The following is a 19,368-nucleotide window of genomic DNA, read 5'->3' on the forward strand; positions in this document are numbered from 1 at the left end:
GGCTGACATTTCCTTACTAATACTATAAGAAGGGTCCCTGAACCTGATACACAAGGTCTGCTTTTCTTATGCTATCCATTTAATAATGAAACCAGCATCCATTCATTCCCCTTGTATGTCATTATTTTTCTCTTTCTCCTTCTCTCTGTTTTTGCTGCTCGCTTTATGAATAAGTAAATGCAGTATTTGGTTTCCCCGTCGTTAATTATTGAAGCGACAGTGATACAAGACTTGCCTCCCAGTGCGCCCAGTGCACCAGACCCGTGTTTTAGCTCGTTCCTAGGCAACCAGGCTGCATATAGTCAGGCATCAGTAACATCCTAATGATTCTGCTGCGCATGCGATGAGGGGGAGTGCAATTTACACACAAATCAGTTGGGCTACCATTTACATCCTGTCACAAGGCTGAAGATAATGAATATGTAATGTTTTTCTATCCTCTCTGTCTTTCATATCTTGGAGGAGGAACGTGTGTTAAATGAAAATGCTATCAGAACAGTTGCTTCTTATTGGAACTGGTTACACAGTCGTGTACAAGGGCATGTTGCCATCCAGGGCTTATTTGGCTGGTTTGAATTAGGTGTGGTCGGACAACACTTTTATTAGAGGTTAACAAGTGTAGTAAAAGCCGGGGTCAAAGCACAGGGAGAACGAACCTGAAGTGACCTTGACTGGATTTGAACCTCACTAAATTGGCATGTGCTTTCTGTCATCATTGCAACAATCCTTTACAAGCTGTCAGACTGCTTTGAAACACTCTATGAGAGGCACAGTGGGCATTTGGGATTTCCCCAGATATTGACAAGAGGCAGCAGGGTCAATCAGAGAGTAAATAAATGATTGAAAGAATTGGCTGGGCCACAATAGCTGGAGCTACTCAGTCGATCCTGGATATTGATCTGTAGGTAGATCACATCAATGAGAAGCAGGGGCTGTTTGAATGAATAATTGAAATGACGACTTGATTGGAATTATTTGTCCTTTAGCTTTGACTTGTTTACAAATGAGGCTTCAGCTCACATTAGTGTCCTGAGTGTGAGGTGGGCGGCCATAGTGAGAAGTGATATGCTCTCCAGAGGATAACTTACTTCAACCATTCATTTAGTTGAGGCACAAAGTATCATCAGTAACACCACAATTTATGTTCTAATTGATGTTGCCTTGCCTTGCCTAAAGACCCAGAATCCAATGTTATAACCTTCATTTATGTTTGGCATTGTTACACATAGTATATAATGCACGGTTACATTTTAAATGCTGCTAAAAGAATAGTCCCTGCTTTACTCCAGTGTACTCATAGCCCGTCATAAGTCGGCAAAGAAGAAATAAAGGGTCCAAGGTTCAGCCAATTAGGAAAAAGTAGAACAGTGTAAAAGCAATGGATGGAATCAGACAAAGACTTGGGAAATTAAACCTAGGACCTAAGGTGAAAGACTCCCCGCCATTTGGACAAGGACATCGGCTTTGGTTCCACTGGGTTCCAGTGACAGTGGCGGCTGGCATAAAGCATTATTAATGACCAAGGAAACTGGCCTTCAGGCTAGGCGTTAATTATATCACTGGAGAGCTGGGGGAGAGAGCGAAAACACGGGAGGGCGGGGCAACTCCCTGTGTTGTGTGTGTGTGTGTGTGTTTTACATTGTTAAACCATTACTGTCCTCATTTCCAAGGGAAGCATGGTTGAATAGCAGTGTTAGATTGTGATGCCAGAAACACTCCCCAACATCAGCCATTCTGATTTCTGTAATTTTTCTTTCATCCTTCTCATGTCATGTAGTCTGTTTTTTGTTAAAGTGACAAAAATGTGGCAATGCCCCTTAATACAAATTCACAGGCCCGTGTTCATTGAGTCAAGCTAGCATGCCCTTGAACTACCCGTCTCTCCTGGTAACTCAAATAATCAATTATTTAATTTCACTTTACTTAATTTATTTAATGAAAATGTATGCTCTGATTCAGCATTTTGCTTTTCTCACTTATCTTAATGTGACGGAGTTAACTGGAGAGATAATTTGGTTAGCTACAGGCTACTGTTTTCATCATTAAGCCTGTCTTAATCACCACCATCCTTTCTGTACACTGACACAGACTCACAGCCTAGTGCTCTGCATGCCATGTGCAGGGTGTGTGTTTTTGATGCCTTGCGCCTGCATGTGACAGGTCCATCGGCCATGAGCAACCCTCCACTCCTCGCCGTCGCATAGCATCTGTGGCGTTGTACTTTAAAAGGCCAAGGGCGACTCACTGTGTATCCCCTTCAAAGCAGCTCTGTGTCAACCCTCCTTACAATCATAGTGTGACTTAGAATCTGGGGCTAGGGAGGGAAATGCTTGCTTAATGGGGTTGAAGAGGACACCAGGCAAGTTTGTTTACAAGACCTGCCCCGGCTTTTACTAAGGGTTAAACGGGACAAGAGGATGTCAATTGTACAGTGTGAAAATGAAAGAGGCTTTTACAGTATAACAATTAGTTGATGTATCAATCTACTAATTTACAGGAAAATAATGATTTATAATGGATTATTTATTTATGTATTTATTAAACTAAATGTTTTGCTGTTCTCAGCGTCTTTAAGACACATCCAAGACATTTGGGAAAGATGTCACCTTGGGCTTTGGTAAATTGATTGCATTGGGAAAAAGTCATTGCTACCATTACATATTGCCGAAATTCAAGGTTGCAAAGTAACATCAACACCATCTTCCATTGATATGTTTTCCTTAAGGCATAACATGCTGAACATTTGCTGGTTCCAGCTCTACAAACGTGTACATTCAATGAATTCTTGTGTTTTATATAATTTGCAATTGAAAATATTTGGGTTTTAGAATGTAGATCTGACAATGCAAGCAAGTTAATACATAATCTTGTGCTCTTGGAAATTGTGATGGACATTTTTAACTATTCTCTGACAAATTACTTGGAGCCCCATTTAATCAGAGGCATACACTAAAACAGTTCTAACTCTTACAATCTTGTCAACAGTTAAAACCTTGTTCTCCCTTACTGTGACATACTCTCACCTCGACTAACTTCTGTTCTTTTATCCACACCTCAGTGTTCAGGGAGCCCTACACAGTGCGAGTGGCCGACGAGCGCTCCATGCGGGGCAATGTCGCCGTGTTCAAGTGCCTCATCCCCTCAGCCGTCCAGGAGTACGTCAGCGTGGTGTCCTGGGAGAAAGACACCGTCTCCATCGTCCCAGGTAGGAAATTCAGCCAACGGCAGTCATTAGTTTCAACAAAAACACACCAGGCCCCAAATAGTTAGTCTCGCTGAAATTTCACAGCAAACTCAATGCGTGTGTACACCTGAGTTATATTTGGCTTAGTGCGTGCTTGCTGTGTTTGATCAGGTGGTGGATAATAATGGAAAGCAAATTATCTCATGTCATCATAATATGTCAATGGACTGGAGAACATTTGCCCTTTAGAGAAATCTAAAAACTATTTTACACTGAATAAATCCCAGAACACATATACCTTGTTCTGTCAGATTTTCTATCAGATTGAATATAAGGAAAAACCCTGTTTGCTTTTAATCATTTACAACCGTTTATGGATACTAATCAATGTTAAAGTATCATGGACATACATTTTTTTCAGCAAAGATGGAGGAATGTTTTAAAAAGGGTCAAATCATTTGGAAGTCTGATTATATGGCTTTTGCTTGGCAGAGCTCTGGACCCTCACTCAGGCAGTGTCTCATAGCTGTGTTGCAGAGATAAATCAGACATTAGCAGTCTTGTTTGTGCATGTGTGTGTGTGAGTGTGTGAGAGATCTAATTTGATGAGTGATGGATCTGTTTAGCTGCTCATCACAGTCACCCAAAAGAGAGCAGCCACACCTCTAGGGGTCTGCCTTGTCTGAAGCTGTTCTCTCTGCTTTGTCTGATCCTCTATTCAAATCATTCAATGTGTAATAAGGAATGATAACATGAGTTTGAAACTGAACCTCTTACATGCTGCTGTAGGTCGTGTCTATGTGTGCAGCGTGTGTGTGTGTGTTTTTGTGTGTGTGTGTGTGTGCAGGGTTGTGCGTTGCAGTGTTAACATTTGCTCCGTGGAGCATTTGCAAATTGCAGGGTGTCAGATGAGACTGTTTAGGTCAGATGATACGTATTGCTCCCTCTGCCCCTTATCTCACTCTCTGATACCGAGAACCCCTTTCATCCCTCTCAATAGTGTGTGAATAGAGGTGTGTGTTTGTGCGCCACTTTGTATGGCTCTGTCCTTCACACGGGAGCACTCATTGATCCAGCACAGCTGTAGTGTGTGTGTGTGTGTGTGTGTGTGTGTGTGTGTTTGTGTGTATGTGTGTGTGTGGCCTGAGGGGGGTTTCCAGTCTGGATCGATAGAGCTTGCTGTTGGATTCCCTCTCTCTTGTCACGGATCCCTCAGTGTGATAGTGCTGAGAGCGGGCCAGTCAGTTTGATGGTAAAACATGCACATATGAACAAGTAAGAGCATGTGTGTGAACCTGCACACACACACACACACACACACACACACACACACACACACACACACACACACACACACACACACACATACATACATACATACATACATACATACATACATACATACATACATACATATACATTCACATGACCAGCTTTCTGTGACTAAGCTGATCAGGACAAGTCATCCATATGCTTGAAAAAAATGTAATATACAGAAAAACGCTCCATGAACATATGTTACAGTACATTTATATATATTAAAGAATGTCGTGATCAATAATTTTATGCAAAACATTTATTTGTCTCCATAAATTTGAATTATTCTCTGGTGTTTGATGGCCATCATCATTAGGCCATTTCTTATAGAAATATCATCCTGTTGTAAAAAAAAACTGAACTCTCATTTAAATAAAAGGAAAAAAAAGATTTCAGAGGTTTTTTGTTTTGTATCTTCCACCTCCCCCCCCCCCCCCCTCCCTCTCTATCTCTCTCACCAGGGCTGATGAATAGGTCTTATTAGTAACACAGTGCTCCTCTTCTTCTTCCCGTCCGTCTTTGGCTTGAAGCCTCCTCTCATCTCATCTCTTTCCCTCCCTGGTACAGACTGGTGGCCTGTTTCAGCATCATGACCACACACACACACACACACACACACACACACACACACACACACACAACACACACACACACACACACACACACAACACACACACAACACACACACACACACACACACACACACCACACACACACACACACACACACACACACACAGTGCATGTGTGCGCTCCTCCCACCCCACTACACTCCAACACACACCTCGTCCATCCATCCATCTACTCCATCTATCAGCTCCTGATGGCATGTACAGCTTTCTCTCTTTCGATAGCACTCGAGATGCTCTAGTGGTTCGCCATTTATTAGGGACAGTGTATGCCAAGGTATTGGCTTGACAGGATGACACATGTCACACAGACGGCTGTGTTGGTCAATAAAGCTGAGTTTGAATGGGCTTTGATGAAGAGGCAGGAGGGTGTTTGCTGACAGCTGGCCTCACTGCGAGACGACCCTGCCTGGGTGTCGTGTCAGTATTTGACAGCCAAATCTGTTTGCGTTGAGGCCCGTTCACGCAGCAATGCGGGGGGGAGTAGACGGATAGATAGACAGACAGGCAGACAGTCAAACAGAGGAGGGCTTTGTGTGCAGACTGGCTTTCCTGGTTTTTACTCCCCTGTCATACCTCCTTGCTATCTCTCTATCTAGCCATGTCTCTTGCTCTAATTGAAGGTTTGCCGGTGTTGCTGTTGGTTAGAAAATTAGCATTTGTTTGCTTGTCATTTAGGGAACTGAAAGAGGATGCTCTGTTGACGGATGTGTGTGTATGAAGGAACTTCATCTGTGTGTTTGTTTGTGTGTGTGTCTGTGTGTGTGTGTGTGTCACTTTGTCAGTATCCATCTCCTCCTCCAGTTGGAGCTTAAAACAGTGTGAGTTTTATCTGGTCACCATGGTAACGGATGCGAACCGGCGGGCGGAATGAGGAAGGTGTGAGGACGCATCGCTGCCTGATTTTTATTAGTGCATCACCACAGGCGCAGCTCTCTCTCTCTAACACGCACACGCACACACACACACACGCACACACACACACACACACACACACACACACACACACACACACACACACACACACACACACACACACACACACACACAACTGACATATGTACACTTTAGTGAAAGGTAGCCTAGATATACATGTCATCACTGTCAGGAGAATTTATATGTTTTCTCTCCAAATGCGTTGATTTAAACACTTTCCCTTCCATCTATCACTCTTTCTGGTTTATAGATGGGCCTGTTTATTAAAAACAAGCTCAAAGCAAAACATTAACTGGGCCAACCTTTGGCAAATATCCTCTAATTGCAGATAAATCGATATTTATCTGCGTATAAAGGAGATCAAATTACAGACATGCTAAATATATGCCTAAGACATTTAGGCAGAATCTTACCATTACATAATCATAACAAACAATCTTGATGACTATTAGCAGATAAATACTTCCAAACTCAAATATAAGTAATGGTGTCAGCCTCATATATCAGAGCCAATATACACACAAGCAAATATTACTCTGTTGGTCTTCAAGACCTACTGATGTTATCCTCATACAATACTGATGTTATCCAAATGCACATGAACAACAACAATGTAATAGAAACATTCAGAGCTCAGTTCTCTTATGGGAGGAGAAATTGGACCAATACTGTACATTTAGTTGGATATAGCTTTTTGAACTAAATTTATTCAGAAGCACACCTTAAAGGTAGGGTAAGGATGGAGAAACCAGCTCGAGTGCGCTATAATTTGAAAGTACGCAGCCGAAAAAAATCTGCCCCTTCCTTCAGACTTCCTTACAGAGCCCCTCCTCCAACACACACGAACGCGCACATGACCAATAGAGAGGCGAAGTCCCTCCCTTTCCGGGTGACCTCCATTTGACCTTATTTCGGAAAAAGTATGTATTGAAGTCAATGGCGAGAGAAAGATTATCTTTCGATCCCGTTTGAATTGTAACACGAATTACACATATGATGTTTGTCAATTTAAAAGATAATTTTGCAAGTCAAAAAAATAAAAATGTGTCTTTTTTTTTGTGTGAAACCGCTCAATAAACTACATCTCCCGTCTCGCACCACACACCAAGACGGCCGTCACGTTGGCACATTTCACTTCTTTCTTTCAGAATGAGGCGAAAAGTATTAAAAGAGGTGAAAATCTCTACAAGTCTGGGCATGTTGAGAGCTGTACACACACAAAAGGGGAGTTAGTCGGTTCGTAAGAGCCAGCATGCGGGACTGGGATTCTGGGATTTGTAGTCTTTCTAGTTGCGTATTTTTCATAGTCTTATATTTCAACAGTTTTACGACAAAATGTGACTTTTTTTACATGGAAATGATTATTTAAGATTGACAAACATCATATGTGTAATTCGTGTCACAATTCAAACGGGATCGAAAGATAATCTTTCTCTCCCCATTGACTTCAATACATAATTTTTCCGAAATAAGGTCCCATGGGTCGGAAGTAGATGGGTGGGACTTCGCCTCTCTATGAGGGCACGAGATAAGTTTGTGCACGAGATGGAAGGCTGACAGGCAGGTAGGCCATCCAGCCGGGCTGGCTAAAATAATTGGTCGTGTTTTTTACAGCGCCACGGCTTCCACAGATGACATTTATTTATGTATTATTGTCAAAGCATTTAATGTATTCATTGCTATCGGGATGTTAAGAGCATTCCATGGAATATAACAAAAGTGTTTCTGAAGTGAATTACCTACCCCACCTTTAATGTTTATGGCAATTACATCAAATATATCTTTGAATATAATAAACTAGTGACTCCTAATTAGCTTCATTAAATGCTAAAGATAACATTGACAGCTACTACAGAATTAAATCAGCCTAAGGATTATTGGACTTTATTGTCCTGCTTTATCGTTAGATTTTTAAACAATCTGCTGCTTGAAAAAAAGTTGTTTCTATTTTAAGAAAAAAAGATATAAAGCATTTTACAAATATATTGAATCATAACTTGTTCAAAAGTGTCTGTAGATTCAAACAATATGTCTGACATGGTACAATACTTCCACACTTCTTAGCTATTACATGCAGATGCTTCAGAATGAATACCACGGGAGAAATATTGATTTATTGATTTATCTACTAATTGAATCATTGATTGGTCGATACAGTGGGAAAGAGAGGGAGAGTATCAAGGGTGTAGAAAAGTGTGATGTCTGTGTTTTTGCATTCATTGATTGAGGTTGTTTAATCCCCTTCTCTTCACACACACTGCCTCTCTCTCTCTGTGAAGTGTAGCGTCACCACAGCTGCTGCAGCTTCTGTCCCAGTCTCCATTTTGTGGCCACTCTGCAGAGGCCCTGTACTCTCTCCACCCTTCTGTCTATCCACTCTTCTCTTAACTTTATCTCTGTCTCTCACGCTTCCTTTCTAGAGGCACTTATTAGGAGATGAAGTGACAAAGCATCGTGTTTTCCTTCCACTCCATCTAACCTGAAAGTGAACAACAGATAGGCACAAAAAAATGGCAGAATAGGCAGAAAAAGAAGGACAGAGTGGCACGAAAGCATGACATGCTAAATTATGCAGATGGCAAAATGGGCATAGGAAGGAGGGATGATGGAATGAGGCGGTAGGTATATGAGGATGTATGAGAGGCAGATGGACAAAGAGAGAGGTGAGTGTGTCTTTCTTGTTGTCCCCATCACCCTAGGGAGGAAGAGGGGCTCTAAAGACGCTGTGTCCTGCCATTAAAGATGCATCTGACAAGTGCTTAATACCCCCCCACCTGCCCTCTCTTTCTCTGTTAGACTTTTTTTTGTCGTATCCCTGCTCTGACCATTAACCATTAGACATATAGTGCACATCTATGTGTATTTGTCTTTGGGATGGTAGCAGTTTTTGTCTAGTGTGAGGGGCAGGGGGAAGTAAGGCAGGGGGTAGTTGTTAAGGGGAAATAGGTGGTGTTTACTTATTGATGTGTGTTTACAGGCTGTGGTGTGTGTGTGTGTGCGTGTGTGAACCTGGCAGTTATTTGTGTTAGGTTTGGTTATTTATTCAGCACTCGTGTTTGGATGTTTTACAGAGAGAACAGGTGCAGAGCGACTCTGAGCGCGCTCTGTTTTGAGCGGACTCTCTGTGTGTGTGTTTGTGTGTATGTTAGTGAGACTGACAAAGTAACACACAGGGGCATTCACTGCTGTCCAGGCACTGATAGGGCCGCAGTGAGTATGTGAGTGGTTGACATGATATGAGGGTTTTAGAAGGGAAATGTTGATTTGTAGCTTTTAAGATACACTGAGAGCTAAATTCGCAGAGAGACAGACAGAAGAACATGGATGTTCTGTTTAGAGATTGAAATGGCGGGAGAGATGGAGGGGGAGATTGAAGGAGGGAGGGAGGTAGGAAGTGAGAGAGGGGCTGTGCACGAGGAGAATTTCAATGGCACTCCAATCATGCAGGCAGTCTCGTTAGCCCAGGGAACATTTGCATAGCGCTTCGGCAAATTCATTTGGCCTTACTCAGAGAAGATGGCTCCCTTTCCTCTCTGCTAGTTAGTTATTCATTAACCGCACTCAGCCAAGGTGTGTGCGGATACATGCATGTGAATATGTGTGTTTGTTTTTGACCTGCCGACCGATATGCTTTTATTTTATGCCGTATAGTCTTTGTCGTTTGTGCACAAGCTTAAAGTGTTTGCGGCGCTGCAGTGCGTCTGCATCATTCTGACTGAATACATATGTGCTTCATCACTTCCTCCTGCATATGTTCTTTATAATAATAGTGTAAGTACATGCCAGCCGACAGAATTGCTGTCAGATATTTTGCCAAATGCAGAACCGACGTCAGAGCATTACTCATCACCCACCGTGATCTGCTCGCCAACACCCTCTTCCTCAAACAGCGAGGGTGCCTCAACTTTAAGAACCTAATTAGGGGAAAATACATGATGGGGGTTCAGACAATCAGATCTATACTTGAGGCAATCACTAATAGGGATCATGACTTGACTTAAAAATGCATGTGACTTTTAGGATGGGGTGAGAGTGTGTATGTGTGTATGTGTGTGTGTGTGTGTCAGGAGTTGGGGGTTGGGTGGTGTCGATAAGAAAGCACAGTAAGTGAAGATGACACACATAATGAAGAATACAGTGGATGTCTTATTTTAATTATCCCACCGACACCAATTTTTTTTTAATGTTGTTTGACAGTGTTTGTGTGTGTGCGTGCGCATGTTACGTACGTTGTGTATACATTTGCAAGCAGGCATCTGATCGAGTCCGACAGTGTTTGCCACATGTGCCTGAGCTAAAGCGAGAATTTGTGTGACCTTTACTGAAGATAAAATGCTCTGTCAGTTTAAATAGACACAAACACAAAACATCAAATAGGTATGTCCTGTAGCTTTACTTTAAAATGAACACAATCAGATCATATATATATATATATGCAGTATTTGTGTAGGTTGAGGCCTCGCAAATTTGCTCAGTGTATCTCTTAAAAAATGTTTTTACACCCTGAATTACTTACCAGCATGTTTAATAGCATGTGGTCTTCTTCCTTATTACCTTTCATCACGCATTACCACCCCCAACTGTTAATCAACAGAATAGCGTGAAACCCACGGCAGAATGTGAGTAATGCCGAACGCATGCTTGCTCGTGCACAATACAAACAAAACAGGGACACGCATACGATTGGTCAAAAATTCCACAGGGTACCCATTTTAAAGTCTTATTTATTTTTAACGATTATTACAAAATATTTATACTACATTATACCATTTGGCTGTTGTCACTGAACATGTCCATACCATTTTATAGTCAAATATCCAACTCTGCAATTTTGCCTAACATACCAAGTGACCCTACATCATAAAAAAGGAGATACGGTAAAGAAGAAACAACAAGAAAAAAGTGAATCAAACATGTGCGTGTGCATGTCTGGTGAGGGACGTGCATGTGATTTTGAGTATTTGTGTTTTAGTAGCGCGGTGGGGGCAGGGCAATATGAGAGATATCCTGTTCCGACACATCCCCTGGAGCCGACTTAATGACCCGTGACCCAAAGATGTACATGCTTGGAAGGAGCAAGGGTGGGTGGGAGATCAGCCGAGGAGGGGCAGAAGGGGAGGAGAAGGAGAACTAAGGTGGTGGATTGAGGAACCAGGAACAAAATGGATGAAAACTGCAGCAAATAAAGCAGAATGAGTGATGCAAATGTGTGCTGGGTGACGCATCAGTCTCTCTCTCTCTCTCACTCAGATCTGTCCTGACTTGACCACAGTCATATCCATCAGCTGGGAGAGCTCCTCCTCTTACCTCTTTCCGCACATCTTTGCTGCTTTCACTCACTTTTCCTTATTCATTTCTTTCATCGAGCTCATAGATCACAGCTAATCAAAGACAGGACAGCCAGCGGAGCTCTGACATGCAGCCCACAATGGACGCAGGCAGAGGCAGGGAGAGAAAGAAAGACAGAGAGCCTCAAAGTGAAAAGAGGACAGGGAGATAGAGGTAGAATAACTTGGTAGAGGAGTGGGCAGAAGACAGATGAAAGATCGGCACAGTTTACCTGCTTTGCGTTCTTTTTCTCTTTCTCAGTTGTTCTACTGTTGTTTCTTCTACTTGTGTGTGTGTGTGTGTGTGTGTGTGTGGGTGTGGGTGTGTGGGTGTGTGTGTGTGGGGGCCCTTGCTGACCTCCCTTGTGAGCAATGGCATCTCTATGCTTTATTAATAGCTAATCAATGGGCTCTCTGGGGTGTATGGGATGCCCTGAGGACTCCCACAAGACATATGCCGCCGTGTTAACACACACACGGACATGTCCTAACACACACACAAACACATACACACACGTCAATAGCACATAGCATCCAGTGGAGTATAACGCATGTAAAGGTTATTTTGCAAATAGTGTTTTTAAGGTTTTTATTTAGCCACTGCGACAAAATGATTAAAGTCGATAGATTAAAGCAGACAGATTTGTCCTTCATGTTCCCCTACTTGGTTTGCTGGCATCATAAAGGAACTCTCCGCTTTCTCCGTTACCTCCTCCTTGTCGGGATCTCTTACTGCTTGACTTGACATCTATTCCTCTCAAGCGCTTATCAGGCCCACCTGACCGCCTCTTGTTTTGCATCATTATTTTTCTTCCATTTCTGCTATTTTCAGCGTGCCTGCCCTTCTCTTATTCTTCCCTCACCTACTTATTTTCTCTGCTCCACTCTCACTTTCTGTACCTTAGCTCTTGGTATTTTGAAAGTGCAGTCTGAATTTGTTCATGTCTGTTTTGTTCATGTGCATATCCATTGTTTTGCAATGCCCAGGGCAATGCAATTTTTTGTTGTTGTTCCTCTCACTCTGTCTCACTGGAGACACTGTTTGAAAACAGCAATGTGAGTTTCAAGTCTTGGAAGGAACAGAATCCTGCATGTTTTATTTTACCCCCCTCGTCTCTTATTTTTATTCAACCCTCTCTCAGCTAATGGCTCTCTTCTTACTCACTTCCTGTACTAACAGTTGCATGAATAGCCAGGTTTTTTTTTTTTACAGTTTTTACAGTTTTTTGTTATACATTTCATCATCCCAAACTCAAATAAAGGACAAGGCTTTACTTCTGCTACTGTCATCAAATCCCATGACATGACCAAAACCAATAAACTCTTAGACAATGTATTTGCCCCAGCCTTTATGTGGCACTAAAGACACACATCTTCAAAGATTTGTCATAAATGCATATGTTTTAGGGAACGCGTAACAATTTACTCAAACAGCTGGGCAACGTGTTTTTGTTTTAGGAACAGTGTTTCATCAAGATTCACTCATTTGCTTGTAATACCTAGAGGTGTGATTGACTACACCCCTACAGTGTCAGTGTTAATGGTAATAAAAGAACATGTCGTCAAATGAAATGGTGTGATTTAAAACGGAGATCTGTGGCTCAGAGAGCTACAGTAAGCTATATCAGGCTTTAGTTAAAACAGACATAGTATGAGCAACTGCCAGTAACTTAGCAGTCATTAACCTGGCGTTGCGATTGGTGCCTACTCAAGACACCAGGACTTTTAGGAAAGCAAAAGTCAGGCACATTATCCCCTGTAAAACCACCGCTTTTATTTAAACACGTGAGCCTTATATATGCTCCTAGACAGATTTTAAGCTAAGCTAACCTAGCTTTATTTGTACCGACATATAAAAGAATGTCGGCCGCGGATACAAGCGGCCGACATGGGTTTTCTCCGCAGGGTGGCTGGCGTCTCCCTTAGGGATAAGGTGAGAAGTTCAGTCATCCGGGAGGGACTCGGAGTTGAACCGCTCCTCCTTCGCGTCGAAAGGAGCCAGTTGAGGTGGTTCGGGTACCTAGTAAGGATGCCACCTGGGCGCCTCCCTAGGGAGGTGTTCCAGGCACGTCCAGCTGGGAGGAGACAGAGGGGTAGACCTAGGACCAGGTGGAGGGATTATATCTCTTCGCTGGCCTGGGAGCGCCTTGGGATCCCCCAGTCAGAGCTGGTTGATGTGGCCAGAGAAAGGAACGTTTGGGGCTCTCTGCTGGAACTGCTACCTCCGCGACCCGACCACGGATAAGCGGGAGAAGATGGATGGATGGATGGATAAAAGAAAGGTGCCAATCATTCCCCCAACTCAAAGCAAATAAGCATACTTCTCAAAATGTAGAACTGTGCCCCTATCATTCAAACTAATCCCTATACAGGATTTCTTCAGTTTTAGTTGTATACCTACATTCAACTGCCCTATGGCTAAGAATGTGTGTGTGTTTGTGTTTTTCCAGTGTGTGTGTTTTTGTGTGTGTGTGTGAGAGAGAGAGAGAGAGAGAGACAGAGAGAGAAGAAAATCTTTTTACATCTGAGCTTAGCTGACTAAGGCTCCCAGAAGACAAAGGATGGGGGAGAGGTGTGCGGGAAAGGAAAGTATAGAGGAAAAAAGAGAATGTAATTTGAATCTCATATACATTTCAGTTGAAAGTCGTTCTAGCCTTGATATATTCTCCCCCACCCACTCGTGTGGACAAAGCTCTTGTGTATGAGCACAGATTGACAGTTGAGTGTTCGCACTACAGCTCATTCATCCTCGTTGCCTACTGTACATCTCTGCTGCCAAGTTGAAAACACAATATATGTCAGTGTGCAGCCTTTCCACAAAATGAAATATATTGTTATAGCTTCAGTCGCTTGCACACTCAAGTACCATGAATACAACATTGTTGGCTGTAAAATAAAAAGAATGGGAGAAAAACACAAACTAGGGACTGAACTGATTTTTTTAGGTGCTCTTTCTCCCTCCAAACTTTTTCTCTTTTGTCCTGAGAAGCAAACAGCCATCTCATAAGTAATACATAAAAAATACATCCATTGTCATGCCGAGGTTTTCAAGTCCAAACATAGACGTCATTTCTTATGTAGCTACAGAACAAGTAAATGGACGGTGGCATTGACGTTTACCTTTTATGATAGATCTTTTGTCATTTTGGAGATTAAGGTAGTGGAATTTGTGCTTAAAATGCTTTTAAGTAGCTGTACTGTAATGTAGGCCCACACAGCCAAACAAAGGAAGGCCTACATATCAAATGCTTCTCAAGGTGTCAAGAATATACACACAAATATTTTTTCTGTCCCTCTTTAAGCACATTTGTGTGTCTGTGTGGGGTCTCTCTCTCTTTTGCTCTGCATAAACAGTGTGCCCTTCTCTTCCAGGCTGACAAGTGAACGCCTTGTTTATTTCTGTTGAGGGGAAAACAGTCGGGTATTTATTCCATCTCTCCCCTACCTCCTTCCTCCTCTCATCCCCCTTCTTTCTGACATTTTCAGAAAAGCACAGAGTTATAGCAGAGCATCATACAGTAATGAGCTAATATTTCATCCAGGTGAGGTTGTTTGAGTAATGACAGATAAGGATACATGACCATAAGAGGATTTATTGTAGGTTTAATCGCTAAACTAAACTAAATGCATCAATTCATATAGATTATAGTGTATATGCATGTGACATAGTGGAATAGGAACAACATGCCAATATGTCCAATATGTGGGATACAGGGATCTCTGTGTCTTTTAGTTTGTCTACTCGCAGTGATATAATTATCATTTTGTCACACTTAAGTCTTTGTCATCTGATTTTTTACTCATTTGGCATCATCCTAAAGGGCATAGTTGAGAAAAGGATTGATCCTATACGTTTATTGGGAGGAATAAGCATTGTAGAGGGCCCACAGTTTATTTCGTTAATTTGTGGGGGATGTGGGCAGAATTAAATTTGATACCGTGTATTAAAATATCAGAGGGGGTTATCATTGAGTTTATCCAAACCACCGTAAACAGATTGTTGTCCAGTAAACAGAATGCCTTTAATGCTACCAGATACCTTACATCACATTTAAAGTAGGTTAGGCTTGTGTTACATTATCTTAACACTTTAGTTTGAGGGTAATTGTTCTCTCTTGCAGAATACCCTCTTATATCCCCTCGTGCTTGCTGTTTTGAGTCATATATTATCTATCTGTAACATTTGCAATTGTAATTACAATTGAATCTGATCCCTGCTTTGCTTAAGTCTGACACGCCTGCATCAGGTTAGCATCTGTTGCTAAGGAGACAGCACAAACTATCATAGGAATTCTAGCTTCCAATGCCTCAAGCTGAAGCTACTTCTTCATATTTTCATCCTTACATTTTATTAAACATGTTCCCATTTAATGTAATCTAAAGCTGACTTATTAAACAGTTGTGTGTATCTATCTTCATGTCCTTAGATATAAGTCCTAAATCTACAATAACAGAAGTACTTACAAAACTCCCTATAGCTTCAGACATGCCAAGGAGTGAGCTACCACAGATCCGGACCAATTTGCCAACCTACTAGTAACAGTCAATAGTGGCACAAAAGCAGCACACTCAAGCTTAAGAGCATTGGCAGTAAATATTGAAACAGAGGAAGTATATTAGCTATCTTTTAAGTCTTTAGAGGGTTAGTGTTTTATACTAGCCAGACAAACTGAGTATTTTCTCTGCATGTTTCCTGAGGGTACGTTGCTTGTTAAAACAACAGTGCGCAAAAGTCCAGGAGAGAATTATCTAGAAAGTTGAGTACATCAAAATGTAAAACTTTTTTCTCAAGAGATGGTGGGAAAAAATTAAAGCTGGAAGGCGTGATAAATGTTACACTTGCGACGGTAGGTCAGAAACTCCAATGGGATGTTTATGTTGCTCCATGTCCACAACAGGTTGCAGTGATGCATCTTTTTCTTATTGCTCCACATGCAGGGATTAAAACACCTTTTCAAATAGTTTTTGATTGTAATAACTTGTTTAGGGGTAAAAAGAATGGACCTGTCTTGGAACATGGTTTATTTTGCCAGATTGTGTTCCTATTTGGAAAAGACTTTCAGAAATCCTGTCCCACTCGTTTAATCCTCAATTACCCCTGGGCAGATATTGAATCATCTATTCATCTTTTTCTGTAGAGTAGGACATTTCGATCCATTACTTCCTTTCTCACCCAATGCTGTGCCCTGCCTTTTGTTCTTAGTGCATGGTGCAATACCCTGCAGTCTGTCTTCATCCTGAACTGGGTACAGAGAATTGCCTATAGATGCATGGATGGCTGAAGTGCAGTGATGTAGATGAACTCTTATGCTGTATAAAATCAGTTGTGCTTGAAAAAGGCTGGAACTAATGGTGTTATGTTATGGTAGTATATTAAAGGGGACCTATCACGCAAAATGCACTTTTGTACGTCTTTTATACATGAATATGTGTCCCCGGTGTTCCAGGGAACTCACCAAGTGTCAGAAAACACAACCCTCTCTATTTTCCTCCATACCCAAATCTCTAAAAAAGGGGCTGCAACGGATCTGATAAAAACTGATCCAGATTTGAACACTGTCCTGACGTCAGGACGGTGGCGCTACGGCTATTGGGCCAACTCCACCAATCAGGAGGAGACAGCCACGGCCATTGCCGTTCGAAAGCGCTGGAGACGCTGTAATACATATGCCAGGCCTGTAAGTGGCGCTGTAGTCTGCCACAAAAGCAGTGAAGAAGACTTGGTTACCATGGTTACCCTTCTGTTTATTCTCCGCTGTGGCTTTCTTTCTCCCTCCCCGAGGCAAGCGTTTGCTCCCGCTGCAATGCAATCCCTCCCCGTCGAGGCAAGCACTGTAATTCTCTCCGGTTAGTCCACCAGCAGATGACAAACACCCACCTCTCCACCTCTTCCAAGGAACGAGGGGACCATGCGGCAGAGTTTCAGTTTCAGTTTGTTTCGCCGGTCAAGATGTCCGTTAAAGTTTAAATCTTCCGGACAAAATTAGAAAAGTGCCGGTCAAAGGTCTTCTTTGTTATTTATTGAGCTTTAAAACAAATGAATAACGACTCTATATAATAAAACACGAGGACGGAGATCTCTTTTTCTCCCCCTCTTCTGACAGCCCAGCAGCTGATCAGAGCACGTCTCCCCTCTCCTGCAGGGGGGCGTGGTCAGCAGAATCAGCCCCGTAGACAGCAAACAGCACATAGAGCGAAATGAGGCATGGCTAAAATGCATGATCTGTTTGGTATTTTGAAAACAGAAACGTATAAATATACCTTATATAGGTATGGCCCTACAATATATCATTTAAATATAGCATGATAGGTTTCCTTTAAGTAGAATGAGAACATCTGTTCAAACAAGCTGACAAAATCTGTTAGACACTACATAGTCTACTATTCATGAAGTATCTACCGGCGTCCGTTGTTCAAGAAACAGGTCCTGAGCTTTCTGTCTGTTTAAGACCTCATAAGAGTCACTGGGACCTCCTTTGCATCTGGCATCCGTCAGTTTCCATTTGTGATCTTCCTCCACCAACTGGAAGTGACCTAATTTTTCAATTACATGAATTCCTTTGGTGTCATTATTGGATCATTATAGTTTCGTATACAAAAGTCACCTACCTATTACTCTGCGAAGGGCCGGGTGCCAGGTGGAGGGGTGGGTAATTGTGGCATCAGTTGATAACCAGTGGACATGACTGTATGTTTTCCTCTTCAGAAGTCAACAGCGCGTAGCAGCGTTCCACTAATAGGGAGAGTGGCTCTGCATATACGCAATGTGTTGCTGTGCAGGAGAGAACCATTCTGCCACTGTGTGTGTGTGTGTGTGTGAAGATATGTCCTTATACTGTCTGTGTGCATGAGTTTGAACATTAATGTATGCACAATTGTGTCTGCATACATAGGCGTTTGTGTGTTCATTCATGCATGCTCTCATATCCAGCGTGTACACATTTGTATGTGTGACAATAATATTGGGGTTTGCTGACAGGTAGAAGATGAGATTTAGAGTGAAATGGAGAGATTGGAAGAAGACGGGTAAGATGAAGTGATGAAGCAGATAAAGCATGAAGAAAAAGAGAAGAGGAGAGAGTGAAAGACAGAAGAGTACTCTCCAGAGAGATGCACAGGGGGACCAGAGACGCATTCTGCCACCATAAGCATGTTTAAAATGTGAACAAGCACTTAAGAGGGACAGCACAGAAATGCATATATCTCAAAGAGGTTGGGAGCAGTCACTTGTGGGTAAAGCAGTGATTTTTGTTGTACATATGAGAGGAAAGAGGTCTTTAAAATGAGGGTTGGAGCAGGAACGAGAAGAGAAGAGAAGAGGTAGAGTGGAGGAAGGGAGGGAAAGGAGATGCAGGCTTTCTTAATGGAGGTGTTTTTGCTTCACTAATTTTAGGGCCCATTTAACAGAGTGTGCTCCTCTCTTCTCTCCCACTGTCTCTGCCTACCTCACCCCCCCCCTCCATTCTTCCATCTCACCCTCTCGTCTCTTTCCCTACATCTCCAGTTAATTTAATGAAGGGTTGCCCGATTGCTTTTAGCATTAATATTCCAATACCAAGTGATGTAAATAATGAATGCAACCTCCCTCTTTTCTCTCTCTCACTCTCTGGATGATGTTGAGCCCCATCTGTCGTCGCTGTGGTGGCACAGAGCACTCCCCAAGGATGAGAGGGAAAAGTAGGATAAGAGGGCAGAGAGAGAAAAGAGGAGAGAGAGAGAGAGAGAGAGGAGGGTGAGGGAAGGTGTGCCTAGAGGGATAACACAAGCATGTCTTGCGTTTAGTGTCAACACTGAGATTTTCTGGTTGTGGGTTTGTTTCAGTCTGAATGGGACATTAAACATTACACATTTTGAATTCTGTTTCACTTTAAATGATAACAATATACACTTAGGACCCTAAGAGTTTTAAATGATTGACCTGAGTGCCAGATCCATGAGAACATTTCATGACCTCCACATGTTATCTTTTTTAATTC

The 19,368-nt window shown here is 42.3% G+C and overlaps 1 protein-coding gene across 2 annotated transcripts in view; it reads left to right on the forward strand.

The window, feature by feature from the left end:
• Positions 1–19,368, forward strand: part of LOC117470313 (Down syndrome cell adhesion molecule-like protein 1 homolog) — a 96,580-nt gene that overhangs the window by 13,138 nt on the left and 64,074 nt on the right. For both annotated transcript variants that reach the window (XM_034115043.1, XM_034115044.1), the window contains exon 3: positions 3,059–3,205. In XM_034115043.1, the coding sequence (XP_033970934.1) occupies positions 3,059–3,205 (147 nt within the window). The remainder of the gene's footprint in view (positions 1–3,058; positions 3,206–19,368) is intronic.

This window comes from Trematomus bernacchii, unplaced genomic scaffold (assembly GCF_902827165.1).
Source record: "Trematomus bernacchii unplaced genomic scaffold, fTreBer1.1, whole genome shotgun sequence".
NCBI lineage: Eukaryota > Metazoa > Chordata > Actinopteri > Perciformes > Nototheniidae > Trematomus > Trematomus bernacchii.